The sequence below is a fragment of the Acomys minous genome, assembly GCF_964271855.1.
Source record: "Acomys minous genome assembly, chromosome: 18".
NCBI classification, from domain to species: Eukaryota; Metazoa; Chordata; class Mammalia; order Rodentia; family Muridae; genus Acomys; species Acomys minous.
Window position 1 is genome coordinate 62910475 of NC_140501.1, and position 23065 is coordinate 62933539.

Here is a 23065-nt window from a genome sequence, read left to right on the forward strand (position 1 = left end):
TCACTGTCAATATATTGGTACTTGCTTTCTCTGTGTGTTTACAATATGTCACTTTTCTCATTTTTTTCTCATTATAGAGGGAAGTACTCTTTTACATTTATAATTTACTCAAACATCTACAAATGTAAGTGGGCGATCACATCCTCGGCAAGTGTTGATTTTAATTTGTGTGACTATCAATAAAGTTTTCTGCTTTCCTCTAATGTAAAAGGAACAATTCAACATGGCATAAATATTTGGTGTCAGTCGATGCCTTGCAAACATGAGAAACAGTTAACGCCAGGGTGGAGGTTTATTTCTAATGCCGTACTGATGTCTGCTATGGTTAAGTGTGTGGTTGGATTTGGGCCGGTTGGTAGAGGGCTCGTTTACATGCCTGAAGCCCTAGGTTTGATCTCAAGCATTGCATAAATTGGGCGGTGTATACTTGCAATCCTGGCATTTCGGGGGGGGGGGGGTGTAGAGACAGGAGGGTCAGGAATTCAAAGTCATTTTTCAGTATGTAGCAAGTTCGAGGCCAGCCTGAGATGCCTGAGGTCCTGTCTCAAAAACAAACTATATTATGAGCAGGAATTACTCTCATTAAGAACAGTAAAAATTTGTTTTTCTTCTTTTAAAATTTACTTGGTTTTTAGGTTTTACTTGAGAAGGGGTTTCATTGAGTCGCTAGGGTTGTCCTTGAACTCACAACCCTCTGGCTTGGCCTCCTAAGGGTTGGGATTACAGGCATGAACCACCACATCAGGCAAAGTTTTAAACAAACACTTTCCAAATAGTAAAAGCTAACTCCTGTTACAGGACAAATGGTAGTCAGAATATGAACAATTTTTCAAAGCCATGAGAAAATCATCAAAAAGGCAATGTTTTCGGACCGCCCTCTTTCTTTTCTCTAGGTAGGAAGCAGGCTCTTACTTTTTCCAAGACGTTATATTTCACAACTTCAAAGTCTTGGAGAGAATGAGGCATTTCAACATTCTCTGCATCCTCCCTGTAATTAAACATTGAAGATTGAAATGGAATGTTAGACCACACAGAATCTTCCAATAGGCCCCCTAGCTCCTTATGATGGACCGAGTCCCTGATGCTGCCTTTTTAACTTTACATATTTGTGGGCGGAGCACGATAATTTAACTTGTGCATCCAGTAAGAGATGACCGGGGAGATCTCCATCCTCCTCTTCTTGGTTCCGATGCTCTAACGTCCTGAACCTCGAGTGCACAGGGAGGTGAGGACCGGCTACAGAGTCGGGGCAGAAAGCACTGCCACCTGCTCTGGTCACTGTGCATGGCTGGGGCTCCGGCTCCGAGCAATGGTGTCAGTGCTGCTTGCCGTTTGCTTGTTTGGTTGGTTTGTAGTGGTTGGTTGCTCAGCCCTGCTTTAGCCTCCGAAGTGCAGGGGTTACAGGCAAGGGTCTTACCCGTGGCATCATTTGCAGTTTTAATACTATGCTTAAAGCTTACAAAATATTTTGCTTACTCAGAGACGTCAGTATTTTCAATCTCTGGGGTGATGTCCAAAGACAGATCTTCTGTTTCTACTTCTAGAATTAAGAGGAAAACTTGTTGACTATTCAAAGATTTATAATTAGCCATGAAACTAACTGCTAACATTGTTGTGATTCTTTTTGTGTTTTGTTTTGGTTTGGTTTTGGGTTTTTGAGACGGGGTTTCTCTGTATAGCCCAGGTGGGCCTCAAACTCAGAGACCTCCCCGCACCCCACCCCCACCTCCTGAATGCTGGCATTAAAGGCATGAGCCACCACCGCCAGGCTGGTTATGATTCTTAAATATGGATATTTGCTATATAATTTCCTTCCCCCTTCAGTGTTCTGGGGACTCAAACTCATGACCTAATGCACTCTGGGTAAACACTCTGCAGCTTCTGAACCACACACTCAGCCTCAATTCTGTTTCTGTTTTGTTGTTGTTGTTGTTTTTAGTTGAGGGTTTCACCATGTTGCCAAAACTGGCCACGGACTCCAGTAAGTCTCCTGCACCATCTTACTAGCCCAGTAATCTTCCTCACCATCCCCTACCCCGCCCCCATCTTCTACTCCCCCATAGGATTTCTCTATGGACTCACTTTGTAGACTGGCCAGACCCCCAATTCACAGAGATCCTTGGGCCTCTGCTTCCCTGAGTGCTGGCATTAAAGGCCTGCACCACCACACTCAGCTCCTTTTTATTATTTTTTTCTTTCTTTCTTTTTAACACTAAGGATTGCTCTACTCCCAGTTAAAATTTTACACGGGGGCCGGGGCTGGCTCCAATAGTAAAGCTCTTACTTTGCAGGCATGAGGACCTGACCTTGAGCCCCAGCACCCAAGTAAAAAGTTGAGTATGGCAGGGCAATCTTGCGATCCCAGCCCTGGGGTGCTGGAAACAGGAGGATCCCTGGGGCTTTCTCAGAAGACATCCTAGCCTAAGTAGTGAGCTCCAGGCCAGTGATTGGCCCTGTCTGAAAGGAGGTAGTCGACATTTCAAAGGATGATCGTCAAGGTTGTCCTCTGATGGGCATGCATTCTCACACATACACAAAATAAATAAGTTAAATATAATTTTTAAAAAATTACACATCAAATATTCTGCGACCATCAGGGCTTATTAGTCATTTTGTGTCTGACCTCATAGACTTCACCCTGAAAAAATCTATACCTGTTGCTAAGTTTACCTTTTGTCCTTCAAGACTTTGCTTTCTGTTTCTAAGGTAAAATGAAATGTAATTATTTTGTGGTATTTCTGGACAGTTTTTTCCCATATAATAACCCCTCTGGCATGTGCAAATGTCTACCATGGCATCTATAACACACTAAGTGTGTTACAGGACACACTCACCTGCAGGTGGTGTGATAGCCCCTGACTTAGGCTCATAATTCTTTACATCCAAGAGCCTCCTCTGTCGGACAGAGTCCCACACGAACCCCGGGTTTGCAATCTGGACATCATTCTTTTGGATGGAGTTTAGCTGACCCCAACTCAGGACGTCAGCACTGTCTATGATGACGTGTGTGCACTAAGGATAAACAGTAAGTCCGTCCGTTATACAGCAGTAAAAGCAAACTTTAAGAACAGCATTTGTAGCTGTAATTCTAACCCCTAAAGGTCTTATTTTAAGGTAGTTCATAGTGATTTTTCCAGGTTTTAAAAAAACATTATAACTTATAGTTCTAGAAAACATTAACAAACACACAGGTGGTTTCCTCCCCACCTCCTGGTTCTGGTTCAACCCGGGGCCATGGTCATGCTAAGGAAGCACTCTACCACTGAGCTACACCCCTGCCCTTACCCACAGCGAGCAGACCATGGATATGGAAGGTCTACATCACAGGTTGGTTGCTCCCAAGGTCTCCATGCTGCGAACGAACTCGGGCACCCATCTTTATGTACTTATTCTATTGTTTTTTAGTCAAGAAAGGGAGGTTAAAAAGGTATTTATTTTGTTGCTTTGTAGTTCTATTTAGTTTTTTTTTTTTAAGCTGGGAGTGCACATGGGTGCATGTGTACGGTGTGTTTGTTTGTCTGTGTGAGTATGGCACATGAGGCAACACTGTGCCTGTGGATGCCAGTCTTTACCATCTATTTGTTTGCGATAGGGTCTCGTCTTTTGTCATTTGCCACAGGGATTACAGAATGCTATAGGGAGTCTTCTGTTTCTACCTCCCACCTCACTGCAGGAGCTCAGGGATCACAGACCGTGCGCCTTCACTCACACGGGCTCTGGGGTTCCACACGCATGTCTCAGGACGGCGTGACCAGCCTTTACCCGCTGACCCACCACCCCAGCCTCCATTTTGTTTATAGAGGACATGCATTGTATAAACGTTTATAAAGTGATGAGTTATCTGATAACCCTCTCTCCACTGCTCCCAGTGTCTTCCCCCAGAGGTACTATTGTAATCTGCTCCTCGTAGATCTTTCTAGGGCTCTTCTTTGCAGACAACAGGGATAATTCCAGAAAGAATAGCTTAATTTTATACTATTTGAGCTTGTTTTTCTCCTTAAAAAAGGCTTCGGGTTTCTCTCTCTCTCTCTCTCTCTCTCTCTCTCTCTCTCTCTCTCTCTTGCTCTCTTGCTCTCTCCTTCTCTCTCTCCAGATGCTTATTTATTATCATATTTTATTGCATTTTTCTTTTTAACACAGTCTCACCATGTAGCCTAGCCTGGTCTAGAACTTGACCCTCCCACCTCAGCCTTCCAAGTGCTGGGATTACAGACATGTCCCACCACGCCTGGCTGTGCGGCTCCTTTATCACTGCTGCAGTGCACATTTTGAACATTTCTATACACTGGCAAAGCAACAACAAGAAAAATAATCCAAAATGTCTCATACATAGGATGGAAGAGGTTTCTCAACAGCAGAGCCCATGGGCAACTCTCTACCCAGGAAACAGCTTACTCATTTAAGTGGCTTGTTTTATCCACCTGTGGACATGTTGAGTCTAGAGTCCCAGAGCCATGTGATGGAGGCATGCACTGAGTTGGGGGTGAGTGGGCACATTCCCTTTGTGGTACCCTGCTGGAGCTGAACTTGCCTCCCAGGGTAGGTGAGGTTCACTGTGGCTAGTACTTGGGATGGGCCCAGGGAGAGGCAGCCATGGTCAGACCTATCAGCACAGACACAGGGTCAGCAAGTCTGGGATATAATGCCTTTAAACTTCCATCTTGCCTTTAAAAAAAAAAAAAAAGAGGGGGGGGAGGCCTGGAGAGATGACTCAGAGGTTAAGAGCACTGACTGCTCCTCCAGAGGTCCTGAGTTCAATTCCCAGCACATGGTGGCTCACAACCACCTATAATGTGATCTGATGCCGTCTTCTGGCCTGCAGGGGGACACACAGGCAGAGCATTGTATACATAATAAATAAGTAAATCTTTAAAAAAAAAAAAAAAGAAAGAAAGAAAGATATAAAGAGGACCTGCCTTAACATTTTTCGAGATTACATCCACTTGTGAAATTCTGTATCTAAATGCTTAGGCTACAGTTCCTCTGGAGAAGCAACAGCTCTCTTCAGCCCTTATGAGATCAGCCACAGCAGGAAGATGAGTTCACACTGCAAGTCTGTCCTCCTCCCCCGCACCTCCCCACGCACCCCCTCCTGCCCCCAGCTGTGAGCCCAGCACTGACCTACTGGCCAGTGACACAGTGTACTGAGAACAGGTGCGGCTGGTCTGAAATTCTATTTACATCTTTGGCTAAACCCAAACTGATCAGATTCACAAGGTGAAGACAATGTTACAAAAGAAGTGGGCCAGAGGGTAAAGTCCCAGGGTCTCCTGCGGCCAGTCTTCTCTGACCACTCTCCAACCAAGAGAGGTGTTCCCTGAACACATCAAATGAGTCAGAAGGCAACGGGTGAGGTTTGGAAATACCTGAGGAGTTAATAAAAAGGAGAACTTTCCACCATTTTCCTTAATATCAGCTTGCAGCTTCTTCTTCTGCTGACCAGGTAAGTTTTTGACTTTCAAGCAGAAAATACAATTTGCAAAGATTCCCAAAGTCATCCTGAAAGAAGAAAAAAAAAAAAAAAAAGAAAAAAAAAAAGAAGTTTAGGGTTACAGGCCTTTGCTTGCTGTTGTAGTTACATGATTTTAAGCTCATATGAGCCTATATTATACACTGACTAATTCCCTCTCTTATCCCTAGTCCCCTTCTCACTCCTCCTGTTGCTCCTCTTTGTCCTCCTACACAGCTTTACTTCTATATACGTATGCATATATATTACATATGTGCACATACATGTGTGATTTTTATGCATCCATATGAAATTTAGGAAGGACAAATGAGAGAAAACATATCTGTCTTTCTGTAATTGGTTTAATCTGATTGCACCCATTTTTTCTGTAAATGATATGATAACTAACTCTCTTTTTGGCTAAAAAAAAAAAAAACCCCACTGTGTACACACATCATATTTCCCTTATCTGTTCTTGCTGTTGGATACCTAGGTTGATTCCATAATTTAATTATTGTGAATAAACATCAATATACAAATATCTCTGTGATATGCCAACTTTCGTTTTGTTTTGTTTTTTGTTTTCGAGACAGGGTTTCTCTGTGTAGCCTTAACTATCCTGGACTTGCTTTGTAGACCAGGCTGGCCTGTAACTCACAGCGATCCCCCTGTCTCTGCCTCCCGAGTGCTGGGATTAAAGGCGTGGACCACCACCACCTGGCATTGTGTTTTTTGTTTTTTTGTTTGTTTGTTTTGTTTTGAGACAAGGTTTTACGTAGCTACCTTGAACTCCTGATTCTACTGCCTCTACCTCTTCCGTGCTGGGAGTACAGGTGTTAGCCACTCTGCCCAGTGTATATGGTGCTCAGGATTGAACCCGGGGAATGCTAGGCAAGCATTCTACCATCTGAACTACTTCCCCAGTCTAATTAAGGTTTTTGACACTTCATCCCCAATTCACAGGGGAGGAGCTGTGGCCAAAGTCACATGGACCAGTCTGACAAAGGGGCAGGACTGGAGTCTGGCTTCAGCTTCAGCCTTCATTCTCCTGCCCCACATGCCTCTGTGCAGAACTTTCCACCTTTCCGGAGAACGTGAGGCGCTCTGCTTCGTGAGTCAGGCATGAAAGGACGCAGCCTGCAACCTGTGCTCTGCTTTGTGAGTCAGGCATGAAAGGACGCAGCCTGCAACCTGTGCTCTGCTTTGTGAGTCAGGCATGAAAGGAGGCAGCCTGCAACCCTCTGCTTGGGGAAGTGAATTGCATGAGGCTGTTTAATGTGCAGTGGAATTTGATCACTACAGAGCTCTCATTGGCCTGGGTATTGTGTCATAATTCATTTATTCTGGTTGACAAGTGTCTTAAACACTCAGTTCAAGTGTTGCAGCAAGCTGGGCAGCTCAGTCCATGCCTCGCAAGCAGCTACAAGCAAGGTAGCAGGCTCAGTGGACCGCACAGTAGTGTAGTCTCATTTTTTTCTCTCTTTTAATATATATTTTATTAATTTATTCATATTACATCTCAGTTGTTATCCCATCCCTTGTATCCTCCCATCCCTCCCTCCTTCTCATCAATTTTCTTAACTAATATTTATATTTTGTTTGTTTGTTTTTCAAGACAGAGTTTCTCTGTGTAGCCCTGGCTGTCCGGGACTCACTTGGTAGACCAGAGTGGCCTCTAACTCACAGCGATCCACCTGCCTCTGCCTCCTGAGTGCTGGGATTAAAGGCCTGCAGCATCACCACCCGGCTTAACTAATATATTTTATTACTATGATCTTATTAACTGAGACTACGTCACTGATAACCCGACTAACCAGAACAATAGGAAAAGAGGATTAAAGAATACAATAACAAAAACGTAAGGATATCAGTTCGGAGGAATGATTCTCCTGATGTAATCAGCAGGATTTCTTCTGCTGGAACCTGGAGCAACCAGAACCCAGAACCTCAGCAGGAGCCGGAGCCCTGAAGCCTTCCCTCGAGCGGTTCTCCCTAGGAGCATCTCGAAGTGGAGCGGTGAACAGACAAAACTATCCCAAGTCTCCAAAGGCCCCGCCTCTTGTTTCTGGCTCACTTACATATCTCCTCCCAGAGTCTGTTCACGGATCTTTTCAGCTGGCAACAATCAAGCTCCCGCATGAGGTGGTTGCCTTCTAGTGGATTAACATCACCTGTTTCCCCATCCCACACTTGGGATCATAACAAAAACAAGTTTATCTCTCCTTCACAGTAGGGCCTTCTGGGAGCAGGGCTGGGACCTGCCAACCTTGTAAGTCGCTTTAGCTCTGAGATAGGGAGTCAAAGCAACATCTGTATGATCGGTGCAAGCAGTTTTTCCTCCATGGAGGACCTGAGCCTTATCATCAAGTTCCTCCCTCAGAGAGGCAACAAAACACGGAAGGAGGCAGGAGCCTCCCTAGAATGAAAAGGCAGCCGGGCACGGTGGCGCAGGCCTTTAATCCCAGCACTCGGGAGGCAGAGGCAGGCGGATCGCTGTGAGTTCGAGGCCAGCCTGGTCTACAAAGCGAGTCTAGGACATCAAAGGCTACATAGAGAAACCCTGTCTTGAAACCTGCCCCCCCCCCCCGCCAAAAAAAAAAAAGAAAAGGTGAACAAGGCAGAGGGCAAAGGCACCTGCCACCAAGCTGCAACTCTATATGCACACATACACAGGAAAGATAATGAAATAAATACAAACATAACAAGACAAACCAAGGACGAGTGAGTAGCTGGGAGGGGCCTTCTGCAGGAGGGGGCAGGACCCATGCAGAGAAAACATCACTGAGGTCTGTTGTTTAAAAAAAAAACCTCAAACCAATAGGGGTGAAAACCTGCTAGCTCAGAGAGGCAGAGAAAGCACCCAGCTGATCTTCCTCCTTAGCTGATGTCCCAAAAGGAAAAAGGGCTACTTCCTTTTTCAAAAACAAAACAAAACCCAACAAAACAAAAAAAACCAAAACCTGTCACACTAAATGTCCCTCCCTGTGCATCTCTCTCTGTCTCCTGACTTCTTCTTACTTTGTTTTTGTTTTTGTTTCTGTTTTTGTTTTTCCCCCTGTGTTCACTCCCTGTTAACCTAGGGTTAAACTTTATTTAATCCTGATTTGGATTAAAGATGTGTGCCAGGGCTGAGCCACACCACAACTAGAAACAATTTTTTCCAGGACACAATTTGGGTTTACAGTGTGACCAAATATCCTGCAACTCTGGACTCATATACCTCCTGGGGTTTATGATTTTTGTGTGTTCTGACTTTTTTGCTAAGCATATACTCTAGTATTGGGCTGTACCCATAGCTCCAGAATTATAAACGTATTTATTTTTATACTTCTTGTGTATAGTGCTGAGGTTGGAACCTGAAGGCCCAAACTCCTAGCCCCCTTTGTGGGGTTAGTTTGTTTGCTTTTGAGTTATTTTACCATTTAGAAAATGTTTTAATTTTTTAAAAATTTATTTAGTTTTTTAAAAAGATTTACTTATTTATTATGTATACAGTGCTCTGCTTGCATGTACTCCTGCAAGCCAGAAGAGGGCGCCATATCACATTACAGATGGTTATGAGCCACACCATGTGGTTGCTGAGAATTGAACCCAGGACCTTTGGAAGAACAGGCAGCTGCTCTTAACCACTGAGTCATTTCTCCAGCCCTTATTTAGTTTTTCAAGACAGGTTTCTCTGCGTAGCCTTGGTTGTCCTGGAACTCTCTGTAGACCAGGCTGGCCTTGAACTCACAGAAATCCACATGCCTTTGCCTCCCAAGTGCTTGAATTAAAGGTGTGTACTACCACCCTGGTAAAATATTTAGTTTTAATATTTTAAATTAAGTGTGCGTATATTCAGGAGGTGGGGTGTGTACATATGAGTGTAGGTGTCCTTGGAGGTCAGAGATGTTGCATCCAACTACAACTGGAGTTACAGGCATTTGTGAGCCACCTGTCACTGGTGCTATGGAATTAAACTGTGTCCTCTGTAAGAGTAGTTAGTATGCACTCTTAACTGCTGAGCCATTTCTCCAGTCCCCTAAAACTGTTTTCTACGAGTATATCTTAGTTATGCATATAATGGTTTTCACTGACATTTTTCCCAAGCCTCTCTCTCTCTCTCTCTCTCTCTCTCTCTCTCTCTCTCTCTCTCTCTCTCTCTCTCTCTCACACACACACACACACACACACACACAATTTTTTAAAAAAAATCTTACTAATTTATTGTTTATACAGTATTCTGCCCACATGTATGACTGCACGCCAGAAGAGGGCACCAGATCTCATTGTAGATGGTTGTGAGCCACCATGTGGGTACTGGGAATTGAACTCAGGACCTTTGGAAAAGTAGCCAGTGTTCTTAACCTGTGAGCCATCCCTCCATCCCCCACGTCACACAAATTTTGAGACAGATTTTTTTTTTCTTTCATGTAACCCTGGCTGGCCTGGTGCACGTTCTGTAACTCAGTCTTGAGCTTGCAACAACTGTTTTGCTTCAGCCTCTGTGTCCCAGGAACAAAGCTAGCTCACGTCATAGTCTTCGAGGAGTCAAAATGATGCCACATCCTGTTCCCTACCCCCTTCCCCGCCTCCAGCCACAAATTAGGGAGCCTGGCTGCAGGTTCTTGTCATGCATCCCCCCCCCCCACCACCCCCAAAAGTATAAAAAGAAGCCGCTGGTGCTGGGCCCTGAACTCTCCTTGGAGCCCCCACCGGAGTGTTGCCCTTCTCTCTGAGCTGGTGTTAAAAATGCTTCTAAGAAACCCCTTGGTCCCCAGTAATTTGTCACAGTGTCCCCTTGAGCCCCTGCTTGCAGCAATGTTGATATATGCTGTTTGGGGAATAATTTTAGTTTTTATGGCTGATGTTATGACTTTAAGAATTCTGTCTCCAGGTTCATAATACACATATTAATGAAAATGTAACCGTTTCGCACTGCCTGACACACAGGAAAAATCCCAGGACCTGAATCTTTAATCTCTGCTTTATTCAGAAATTTGGCTATCTGTTTGGTAGCTTCGTAATGGTGGGACCAGCATCTTAAAAGATCTGTCTTCTATCTCATCTCTAGGAGGACTATAGTAAAGGCAGCCAACCACTTCAACCCTGGGCCCTGTGATTGTGTGTCTGTGGCTGCTGATGGGAGAGCTGGACTTCATGCTGAACCAAAGGTGACTCAGAACAAACAGCAGTGTGTAGGAGCAGCTTCCCTCCTCCAGGAGGAAGTATGAATGTGCTGCTCTAACATAGAACATGAAGAGCCTCACCAAAAAACATGCCAGATTTCAGTTATGCATCAGACCTGTGGCTCAAGAACACAGAAGTGTTTTTTGCTCTCTCCCTCTCCCTCCCTTCCTCCCACCCTGCCTCTCCTTCTCTCTCTTTCTCCCTCCCTCCCTCTCTCCCTCTCTCTCCCCCTCTCTCTCCCTTCTCCTCTGTTTTCATTTCTGCTTTCCTTCTCTCTTTTTTCCTTCTTGCAATGCTAGAGATCCAACCCAGGCCTTGTGCTTAAGCGTTTGTTGCTGAGATGCTTTCCCAGCAAACAAACCTTTACTTTTAAAGTAAACATTAAGGGCTGGAGAGATGGCTCAGTGGTTAAGAGCACTGCCTGCTCTTCCAAAGGACCCGGGTTCAATTCCCAGCACCCACATGGCAGCTCACAACTGTCTGTAACTCCAACATCTGACACTCCCACACCAACGGACATAAATTAAAATTAAATAAAATATTAAAAAAAAATAAAGTAAACGTTAAATGACAGGAGCCTCAAAGGTTTGGCTTGTGACAAGCACCACACAGAATACACTACCTCCATTTGCCAAAGAGCTGGTGAGGCCATTTGTCAAAGATCTGATCACGTGCAGCTGTCTCTTTATCTGCCAGGCCCTATGAGTCAGGGACTTTTCAGGATGCGGCTGTGTGCTTCACAAAGGAATGGCCCAGCCTGCTACCTCCTCAGAGGGTCCTGAACAGGGTAGTGACGCTGGAGCAGTATGAACATGTGTGAACATATGTGAACATGTGTGAACATGGGGCCTTTGCTGGTGCTGTCCGATAGCAAACTAGCTCTGATTGTTTAGCTGGAGCAAGGAGAAGAGGTAGGCTCTCCCAGCCAAAGGGAGCCCTGAGTCGGAGGGGCTGGAGAGCAGAGCTCAGATCTTAAAACTACTCAGGGCCACTCAGTTAGCTGAGATAATAGCATATGCAATGAACTCAGCCGTTCCGTGGTGGTGCACACCTTTAATCCCAGCACTCGGGAGGCAGAGGCAGGCAGATCGCTGTGAGTTTGAGGCCAGCCTGGTCTACAAAGTGAGTCCAGGACAGCCAGGGCTATTTCACAGAGAAACTCTGTTTCAACAACAACAAAATAATCACTTGCCATACCCCAAGAGCCTTGATCATGGCTCTGCGTGGCCCCTTGGGGAAAGCAATTTCTTTGGCCTGCATGGAGACCGAACATTCCAAGCTACCCAAAACATAAGGGTTAATGGAGCTTGACCTGTCAATCACCTGGCTGAGGCAACAGGGAACAGCTAAGTGTTAGAGAGTCCTGAGCAGAGGCTGGAGACTGCTGCCAGGAGGCGGTCCTGCAGAGCGACGGGATGGGTGGGGTGAAATGGCCCTGAGCCTGAGGTCAACACTAACTCAGCCTCCGGAGCCAGCTCTGCCCTTCGCAGCTAGCCAGAATAGAGCCATTTATACTTAGGAGGTCTTGCAAGTACTAGAACAGGTCCTCTGCCTCAATACATCCTGGAAGACATCTTCAAGTTAGCCTCCCCAGGGGGTACAATCTGGGGAACCTCAAAACCAAGAGTCACCTGTAAGTAGAAGCCAAAAAGAGAAGTGATTGACAGGAAGATCAGGACGCAGGGTTCCAGACACCTGTGCAGCTCAGGGTCAACACGGACATAAGCCCGGAGGAGGGCCCCTAAGCTCAGTTGACTTCCCCAGGACACAACAGCAGTCTCCAGTTTTTTTAAAAAAAAGATTTGGTTAGCTAGGTGTGGTGGCACACGCCTGTAATCCCAGCACTCGGGAAGGAGAGGGAGGCAGGTAGGCGGATCTCTGTGAGTTCGAGGCCAGCCTGCTCTACAAAGTGAGTCCAGGACAGCCAGGGCTACACAGAGAAATCCTGCTTCAAAAAACCAAAACCAAAACCAAACCAAACCAAACCAAACAAAAACCTCCAAGTGGAAATGTTTTAATATTTTCATATATTCATCTAGTTTTGTTTATACTTGTTTTGTCATTATTGGACAAATCCTTTTTTTTTTCCCTTGAGTTTTTTGTTTGTTTGTTTCTTATTCTCTAGTCCATGGTGGCCTTGAACCCATGACATTGCATAGCTTCCCAAGTGCTGGGATTACAGGTGTGAGCCACCACACTCAGCTTCCTTTTTTTTTTGCCATGTTCCCTACTGTTATACTTTTTTAGTATTTTTACTGTTTTATTGCCTCGTCAATGAATTAACAACAGAAAATTTCCCAGCTCTAGAGAAAGAAAACAGCCAAGCACAGGAGGCATTTATAATCACAGCCATGGCCAGAGGGACTCTACATGACATGGACTAGTCAAGACACCAAAAATATGAGGAAACAATATAAACAGAATGTCATAGAAAAGTGCCAAGTTGTCCACAGAGATGCAGAATAATACCATCTCTCTCACCATCAACCCTACAAGCCAGGAAAGACAGGATTGAATATAAAGTAAATAACTAATGACCAAAATTATTACACCCAGCAACTATCATTTCAATTTGATTGAGAAATAAGGGCATTTCGAGGAAAGCACCATCCAAGGCAGCTGATGGCCAGCAAGCCAGCACCGCAGAAGATGCTTACGGACCACTGTAACCCTATCTGCAGAGGATGGAAGGAGGCAGTTCTGGAAGAATGATGAACAAGCCAGGGACCAACACAGTAAACCAGCAAACTCCTAACAGGAACGAGGAAAAAGAATAAACAATAATCCACCCAACCAGGAAAACAACCAGCAAAATGTCAAGAAGTAGTAGTAAGATCTCTCAGTAATAACCTTAAATGTAAGTGGCCCGACTAACCAATAAAGAGATACAGACTTAAGAGCAAGACCAAACCAAGGCGAGTCTGGGCTACAGCAAGGGGCAGGTCTAAGATGGAACTATACAGCTGTGAGTGCTTACATCAGAAAGCCAGAGTAGGGCTTACCTTAGGAAATACTTTAACTTGCATTAAAGCAACCAACCAACCTAGAGAATCTGGAAGAAATGAAGAAATTCCTACCAGAATGTGACCTACCAGAATTAAACCAAGAAGACACGAGCAATTTAAGCAGAGTCCAACAGGTGACTAAGATAAAACAGTAATAAAATATTCCCATAAAGTCGCGCACAGTCTGGGACAGCTCGCAGCCGTGCTCCCCTACACTGCGAAGAGGAAGCCGACACCAGCACTTCTCAAACGGCTCCACAAAGCAGAAAAGGGAAGGGACACACCACACTCATTCTACGAAGCCAGTGTCCCTCTGACATCAAACCAGATAGGACACAGCAGCAGCAAAGAGAAAACCACAGACCAAGTTCCTTGACAACCACAAAATTAAAATATTGTAGATCCATTTCAAGAATGCGGTAACAAAGTTAGTTTCATCGCAGAGATGCAAGATTGGTTCAACATATCCACACCTGTGAAATAATACAACGTGATCATGTCTATAGCCACATTAAAGGCCTTGGCATTAAGTCCAACAACCTTCATGACAAGGCTGGCTCTTGAGAAAGTACCAACAGAAGAAACACACCTTAATGTAACAAGAACTAAATATGACACACCTGTAGCCAACATTACATCACATGGGGAATTGTCTCTAAAATTAGAAAGGAGACAAGGGTGGCCACTCTCCACTCTGTTGATTATGGTTCTAGAAGTCTTACTGGACTAGTAAGAGGAGATAAATGAGAGAAATACGCATGGGAAAGGAAGAAGCCAAGTTACTCCTATTTCTGCGTGATATGATGCTATCCTCAGAAGACCTTAAAGACTCCACTAGAGACTTGGTGTTGCTGATTTTTATTGAATTTGTCTGTTTTGCTTTAGGTTTTTGTTATTTGTTTTTGTAGCCTTGTCTAGCCTAGAACTTGCTATGTAGATCAGGCTGGTTTGAACTCAGAGATTTGTGTACCCCTATGACCTAAGATCTAGGATTAAAGGCGTCACCACCACACCTTACTGGACTGGTTAAGTGTTGAGATAGGCTTTCATTGTTGTACCAGCTGGCCTCTAACTCACTGTGAAGCTCAGGCCTCTAACTCACACTGATCCTCCTGTTTTAGACTTCAGAGTGTTGAGATTACTGGTCTCTGTCCCGGTACCTGGCTTCTGCCAAAAAAAAAAAACCCTTAGACTTGATAAAGACTTTTAGAAAAGTAGCAAGAAACAAATTTAACAAACAAAAATAGGAATCCTTTCAATGAATTAATAATAAAGTTGTCAAAAAGACCTGAAAAAAAAAAAAGAAAAGAAAGAAAAGGCATTTTCAATAGCTTTTAAAAAAAATCAAATTACGGTGTTGGAGAGATGGCTCAGAGTTTAAGAGCACTCACTGGCTGCTCTTCGGAAGGTCCTGAGTTCAATTCCCAGCAACCACATGATGGCTCACAAACATCTATAATGAGCTCTGGCGCCCTCTTCTGGTGGTCAGTCACACATGCAGGCCAGATGTTGTATACATAATAAAATAAAATCTATTAAAAAAAAAAAAAGGCCAGATGTGGTGGTGCACACCTTTAATCCCAGCACCCAGGAGGCAGAGGCAGGTGGATTGCTGTGAGTTCGAGGCCAGCTTGGTCTACAAAGTAAGTCTAGGACAGCCAAGGCTACACAGAGAGACCCTGTCTTAAAAAACAAAAAACAAACAAACAAACAAAAAAAAGAGAAACTCTGTCTTGAAAAACCCAAATAAAATAACACAAAAATATCAAATTAGAAATAAACCTAACACAAGAGGTGAAATAGCTCTCTGATAAAAACTTTAAAATCCAATTGGAAGAGGAAACTAGAAGGAAAGCCTCATATGTGAATATATTGACAGACTATTATAAAAATAGCTGTTATTGAAAATGAACTACAGATTCAAAGCAATCTCCATTAAAATTCCAAGAATATTATTCATAAAAGTGGGAAAAATTCCTATGGGAGCACAAGAGACCCCAATAAACAGAGCACTCCTTAGCAAAAAGAACAGCACTCATCTCAGGCTATACTGCAGTGCTATAGTGACAACTACTCTATGTACTGACAGAAAAACAGACGCATAGATGGATGCAACAGAAGAGAGAATCTAGAAATAAGCCCCCATAGCTACAGAGACCTAATTACTGACAAAAGTTTAAAAAACTATACAGTGGGCCGGGTGAGGTGGCCACACCTATAATCCCAGCACTTGGTCAGGCAGAGGCAGGCAGATCACTGTAAGTTTGAGGTCAGCCTGGTCTACAAAGTGAGTCCAGGACAGCCAGGGCTACACAGGGAAAGCCTGTCTCAAAACACTAAACCCAAACCCAAACCAAACCAACCAACCAAACAAACAAAAAAATCCCCGTCCCCCCAAACAAAAAACTACACAGTGGAAAAAACGCCGCCTTCCTAGTAAATGGTAGTGTGTAGTCTTTACCACCCACGTTTCTTCTTTGTAGGGTGTCCTAGCATTGCCCATCAAGATCTGTCTTCCTATTGGCTGCCCTGCATAGGTCCCAGTGTGGATCACATGCTACTCTTCTCCCATTGGCTGTTCTCCACACTTGTCATCGTTTCTGCATGAGGGCTAATTCTACTTAGAAGCTTCGCTTTATTTACATGCCTTGCTAGAATCCAGATCACTTTAAAACACTCACACATACATTAAAGCCCAGAATTCTAGAAAAGCTTTCTGACAGTATTATTACGGCCAAACTAAAAGGCAGCACTAATGCACCTCTGTAAAGGAATGGTTAAGCCCCTGGAAAGCAGATTCCCACCTTAGTCCTCAGTCAGAGTGACTTGGGTCGCTGCTGTTTACATATTGTCGTTTAGCAGTCTAGGATCCACCGAAGGCTGAGGACTGCCCACTCCATGCCCTAGTTAACCATGCTGCATCCTGGCAGGAGCTGTTTTACTGGCCTGTATGTTTTGTAAGGGGTCATAGGAAATAGGATTCCTGCAAGAGATGTCATGCTGGGATTGAAGAGGCCCACTCAAGAGCCTTATTACATTAGGTTTCTATTGTTGTCATAAAATTACCAAAAGCAACTTGAGGAGCAAAGGGTTTATTTCATCTCACAGCTAATAGTTGGTCAAGAAGGAAAGCCAGGGTGTGACAAGGTAAGCCAGGTTCCAGAGAAGAACCTGGAGGCCAGCGGTTCTCAATCTGTGGGTCGCGACCCCCGGGGGGTCGATAGACTCTTTTGCAGGGGTTTCCTAAAGACCATCAGAAAACACAGATATTTACTTTACGATTCGTAACAGTAGGAAAATTACAGTTACGAAGTAGCAAGAAAAATAATTTTATGGTTGGAGGGGGTCATCACATCATAAGGAACTGTATTTAAAAGGTCGCAGCAGCCGGGCGTGAGGGCGCACCCCTTTAATCCCAGCACTCGGGGAGGCAGAGGCAGGTGGATCGCTTTGAGTTCGAGGTCAGCTTGGTCTACAAAGCAAGTCCTGGACAGTTGAGGCTACATAGGGAAACCCTGTCTCGAAACCCGCCCCCCCCCCCAAAAAAAAGGCACAGCATCAGGAAGGTTGAGAACCATTGACTTGCTTTCTTTCTCTGCTCCTCTGGTTTACTTATACAATCTAGGACCACCCGCCCAGAAGCGGCACCTACAGTGGGCAAAGCTCTCGTCCATCAGTTAGCAATCAAGAAAATGCTCCGCAGACACTCGCTAGAGGCCAATCTGATGGTAGCAGCTTCTCAAGGGAGGCTCACTTTCCCCAGGTGTCAATGTGACAACCAAGACCAGCCACAGCACCGGAAGTACCATCTAGTAGGGCAGAGGTATAAATATAACACTAGGACAAACCGACATGGGTGTATATCCTGGCCTTTCTTTCTTTTTCCTTCAAATACATTGTAACATTCTCAGTCCTGGCTAAACTGTAAATTAACTCAACCTTCCTCTTTTTTTCATTTTTATTTTATTTTACTTATTTTTGTTTTAATAGGCCCAAGAACTAAGCCTTCCTGTCAGGTTTGGCTAAATTCAACTCCAGACTTCCATGAACTCATTTCTTCTCCCACCTCGCTTCCTAGGCGACCAGATTACGTTTTCCGTAGTATCCACCAAACTACTTACTGTACTTGTGTAAGTTTGGATAAGTACTTGTATGTTTAAGTTTCCTCGGAAATCCAACTTTCAGAAAATAAAGAAACGTTGTATTCCACGGCGGTTCTTTTCCCAGAACACTGGCTTAGACAAGTCTGACCTCCTGGGTGCATCTAGTTTAGGGCCCCACCCAGGCCATCACTCCCCAGGCCCTCGGGGCTGTCATCAGGCCTCGGGTGGGGGGAGGGCATCCACACACCTGCTTGGCGATCCCTCCTGGACCTTCTTCCTGCGCCCGACCATCCTCTCCTGGGCCCCCCGCAGCCAGCGTTCCAGCCGCGGCGCTTCCGCTCCAGGCGCAGCAGGGCGAGGAGGGGCGCGGCGGGGCGGGACCGTGGCTGCGCCTCCCCCGCGAACCCCGGTCCTGCGCGCTGCCGCCAGCGCCGCTTAGCGGGGTGTCCCGCCGCTGTCCCTATTACCTTGCCCGCCGGCAGGAAGGCACAGCCCTGGCAGGCGGAGCTCCGTTTCCAAGATGAGCCTAGTTTTCGTCAGGACTTTCAGTTTCGACTTTCAGACTGTAAATTGCCATAGGGGCAAATCCAAAATGTGAATATGGGAGATGTGATGGATGGTGATTTTTGAGGGAGAAATAATTATGGATGGTGGTTAGGTAAAGTGCTGGAATCCCAAGACAGGTGAGAAACAAGTTTCCCAAAGGTTTTGGGTCAAACAGGCTGAAGAGGAAGCTCCTTGGTAGAACGTATGTCTAACAATTCCCTGGGTTCCATTTTCAGCAACAAGAGCGGAAGAAAATGAGAACGTCCTGAGTTTGAAGGATGTAATAGACTCCCTCGCTCATTGGAGACACTCGAACGATGGGGCTAGGGTTTATACAGCTCAGCCGGTTGATAGTCCCTCGCGTGTACTAGGGTCAGAAATGTACTAATTTGGAGAAATAATCTGATTCCTCAGAGCACGACGAACGCAGTGAGAACAAAAGGTCTAGAATAGAGAACTGGGTGTAAAAGGTAAGGAGCTGAATTCTGGCGCCACCATTTATTGCTGTGGAGTTGTAGGCTCAAGTTTCCTCATACAACCTACTTTGAAAGGCTGAATCACAATCGCTTTGTGCTGGATGTGACTGCTTGCTTCTGTAACCCCAGCACTGGGGAGGCAGAGGCCGGAAGAACACAAGTAGAGCCTGGCTGCTGTCCTAGCCAGTTCCGCAAAGGGAGACCCTCTTTTTTCCCCCCTAGGGTCTTACTGCAGCCCTGGCCGGCCTGCGACTGGCTATGAAGGCCAGGCTGTTCTTGACCTCAGAGATCCCTGTCTGCCTCTGGAGTGGTGTGATTAAAGGCTGAATCACTATGCCAGACAAGGAGACCCTAGTTTAAAAAAAAGAAATACACTTACGCTCTAATAGACAAATGGAAGTGTGAAAAACTGATCTTTACAAAACTAACAGGCACACTGTGTATTGAAGGTGTAATTTGTGACAGAACCCTGTAAGTATGGGGAGATCGAGACGTATGTTGACATAGTTTTTGTATGTTTTCATATGAATTGATCATATTTTTATACGAAAAGACTAAGGCACCAGGAATAATCGATGCTCAATGGTTTTAGGTAAACTTATTATGATAAAAATCATGGAAAATACCATCTTTGACCCATAATGAACTGAAACTAGAGGTTTGGAACAGGGAAAATTGAAAGCAGAAAATATATGGGAATTGATGTTTTCACTTAACATGGTGAAAGGAAGGCACAAGGACATTAGGAATAATTTTGAGATGAATAATAAAAGAAAAAAACAACACACCGACATTGGTGGGATATAGTAAAAGTGTTCTAATGGAAATTTACACTTGTGAAAGCTGGCATTTACGACTGTCCTGTGTGTGTGTGTGTGTGTGTGTATGTATATGTGTGTGTGTGTGTGTATGTATGTGTGTGTGTGTGTGTGTGTCTGGAGGGTCCCACAGTCAGAGGACAGCTTTCAGAGTTGGCTCTCTCCTTCCACTATGAGTCCCAGAGATTGAACTCAAGCTGTCAGGCTTGGCTAACAAATGGTTCTACCTTGAGCTGAGCCAGCTTGCAGGCCTGAGTGCCTACATTTAAACAAGAAAATGCCAGACCAACAACTTAACTTTATACTCAAAGAACCAGGGGAAAAATAAAGGGAGGGGATGAAACAAAACAAACAATAACAAGAGAGAGAGAGAGAGAAAAAAAAAAAGGCCAGATATCACAGCCCATGCCTGTAATCCCAGCAATCAGGAAGTGCAGGAGGTCTGTTGTACTGCCATAAATTTGGAGCTTTCCTGGACTACATAGTAAGTTTCAGGCCAGCCTGGCCTACAAAGAAAGTTTCTATCTCAAGAAATATATATACATAATAAAAACCTATAAGGTGGTTTATGTAATTATTATATAATATAAAATATTACAGCTATGTAATTGAACATCATATAAAGGTCTGGTGGTGGGTGACAGTAACATGGCTGTTGCTTTGCCACTCTTGAGGTGGAAGCAGGATGGTTATAAGTTTGAAATCAGTCTGGGCTAAAAAGATATGTCTTAAAATTAAAAACAAACACTAAGAAAATACATAAATTATTGGACTCACAGATAGAGTTCTACCTAGCTTGTGCAAAGTCCTGGGTTTGGATCTCTCGTACCAAACAGAAAGAAAAAGAGGAAAGAAAGCTCAGGTTAGTCAGTGAAGTGCTTAATATGTAAGCAGAAGACCTGCGTCAGATCCCCAGGATTTATTAAAAAAAAAAAAAGAAGAAGAAGAAGAGAATAATTCTGTGCACAGCAGCACATACCTGCAATCTAAGTGAGGGCAGCCAGAGAAAGACAGGAGACAGGTGGGTCTTGCTGGTCAAAACCACTTTAGCAAACCTGATGAGTTCCATATTGGACGTGAGGGAAGACCTACACACACACACACACACACACACACACACACACACACTAATAAAATAAAAATTTTAAAAAAAGGGAGAGCAACTGAGGACATCTACGCTAACATTGACTTCCAGGCTTGGCCTCTACAGGCAAATTCACATTCATGCATTGCAAGCCCTCCCCACTCATGTGTTAACATATTCTTGCAAACACACACACACACACACACACTCTAAACCAAAGGCAAAAATACCGGTGTGCCAATATCTTGGCATTGCTGTGCTGCATGAGTAACTAAGAGTAATTAAGGCAGAACTCCTTCTTTTTTAATGTATTAAACATTATGGTTCAGACATTCTAGAATGTGGTAGACCTGATAAACCCTTTGCTATACAGATACATTCATTTTCTTTCTTCTTTCTTTCTTTTGTTTTTTTTTTTTTTTGTTTGTTTTGTTTTTCTTGAGACAGGGTTTCTCTGTGCACCCTTGGCTGTCCTAGACTCCCGTTGTAGACCAGGCTGGTCTACAGTGATCCGCCTGCCTCTGCCTCCCGAGTGCTGGGATTAAAGGCGTGCGCCGCCACTGCCGGGCAAGACATATTCATTTTCATGATCTTTTACTGCAAATTCAAGGCATTAGTAATAGTTAAACCTTTACATCCTCTCTTAAAAAAACCAAACAGACAGAGAAACGTTTTTACTGTACTAGTTACTTGTCTCACTGCTGTGACAAAAGCAGCTTTAGGAAGGAAGGGTTTGTTTTGGTTTACAGTTCTGGGGGATACAGTCCACCCCCCTCATCCCCCCCACTTCCCCCAACCCCTGGCAGGGAAGATCTGGCTGCAGGGGCAGGAGGTGGCCGGTCACATCTTGTCCCCAGTCAGGACGTGATGAATAATGTCCACTTTTCCTTTAGTTCAGTCCAGGCTGTTGGCCCGTGGAATGCGGCCACACATCTTAGGGCGGGTATTGCCACCTCAGTGAACCTTATGGAGAAAGTCACGTACATGCCCAGGGGTTTGTTTCCATGACGACTTCTCAATCCTATCAAAATGATAAAACCCACCTTCACGTTCTAATGGAACTTTTTAGAAATCTGAGGGTTCAGACTCTTTCTCCGCCCTCAAGTGGAGTTGCCTGTGGGTTTTCTTGTACTTATTTACCTGGGGGCTAGAAACTTGCGTCTGTTGGTGTGTTTCCTCCTCATGCCAGAATCAGCCATTCAAGTTTGGATCTGTCATCTCTCAGCAGCTCTACCACTAGTCTAGAGGGGAAAGCCCCCCCCCCCCACTGGACATCTTCCCTTTCCTCCCTCCTTTCATAATTATACTAGAAAAAGTTGCTGAAGCCAGGCACTGTTTGAACACAGTCCATGAGTGAAGCGCTCTGGGCAGAATTCTGATTGCTTGTGAGAAAACTCTGAGGGAACAGGGCTCATCCCTCCGAGCACAACACTGCTCTTGGAATGTGCTCTCCGGCCCCTCCCAGGGATAGTTAGGTAAGAGTGAGTTTACTGCAGATGGTTTTGCTCTGTAGATGGTGTTCCCAAGCTCAGTTATCCTCTGAACCTTATGCAGCCTAACTCATGTGAACACACCCTCATGACTGTACAGCTGACTCATGTGGACTTTGCTCCTTTGACCGTGCTTAATTCTCAGAATACCCTCAGAATGTAGATTGTCTGTTGCCCTGAATAAAGTCTGTTACTGCATGAGCTTTTAATCTGCCTCGTTTTTTTAGGCTGCACTCTCTTAGGGTCACACTACCAATTAGAGTGGTAACAAGGCTGGAGGGTGTGGTCCTGTGATCCTGGCACTTGCAAATCACAGGACTGTAGGACCAGGCATTCAAGGCTAGTGTTACCAAAAGAGTGTGTTCAAAGCTAGACTGGACTACACACGATCTTGCCTCTCAAAAGAAAAAAAAAAGTAAATTAAAAATAAAGGGGGCTGGAGAGATGGCTCAGAGGTTAAGAACACTGTTTGTTCTTTCAAAGGTCCTAAGTTCAATTCCCAGCAACCATATGGTGGCTCATAGTCATCTATAGTGAGATCTGGTACCCTCTTCTGGCATGTAGGCACACATGTGGGCAAAAAGCTGTATAAATAATAAATAAATCTATAAAAATAAAATGTTATGGGGGTAGGCTTGATTCCAGCACTACATAAACCAAGCAAGGTAGGTTGGCTTGTAATCCCAGCACATGGCATAAGAAATTCATGGTCACCTTTAGCTATGCAGCAAATTCAAGGTCAGGCTGTCTATGTGAAACTCTGTATCCAAAAAACAAAAAACAAAACAAAAGGTATGGCAGGAGAGATGGAGTCTGGTTAGCCACCGTGGGCATTAGTTAGATAGAATGACTGTGTGTGTGCGTATGCCTGTGCGTGTGCATGTGTGTGTGTGTATGTGTACTCATGTGCGTGTGTGTACTCATG

The 23065-nt window shown here is 44.6% G+C and overlaps 2 protein-coding genes across 7 annotated transcripts in view; one reads left to right on the plus strand and one right to left on the minus strand.

Annotated features, from left to right (window-relative positions):
- The window catches only part of PARP4 (poly(ADP-ribose) polymerase family member 4), a 117562-nt gene that overhangs the window by 88957 nt on the left and 5540 nt on the right, over positions 1–23065 (minus strand). Inside the window, exons 1-6 of one of the 6 annotated variants that reach the window (XM_084767239.1) lie at positions 17974–18155; positions 14726–14790; positions 5367–5499; positions 2835–3012; positions 1477–1540; positions 913–988 (exon numbers count right to left, since the gene is read on the minus strand). In XM_084767239.1, the coding sequence (XP_084623365.1) occupies positions 913–988; positions 1477–1540; positions 2835–3012; positions 5367–5498 (450 nt within the window). In that variant the 5' untranslated portion in view covers position 5499; positions 14726–14790; positions 17974–18155. Of the gene's footprint in view, positions 1–912; positions 989–1476; positions 1541–2834; positions 3013–5366; positions 5500–14700; positions 14791–17744; positions 17839–17973; positions 18156–23065 lie in introns of those variants that run through there. The other 5 variants (XM_084767236.1, XM_084767238.1, XM_084767235.1 and 2 more) reach the window with 5 other exon arrangements.
- CPAP (centrosome assembly and centriole elongation protein) overlaps positions 18225–23065 on the plus strand; it is a 58953-nt gene continuing 54112 nt past the window's right edge. The window contains exon 1 of the mRNA XM_084767246.1: positions 18225–18409. The gene's annotated coding sequence lies outside the window, so the exon portion shown is untranslated. The remainder of the gene's footprint in view (positions 18410–23065) is intronic.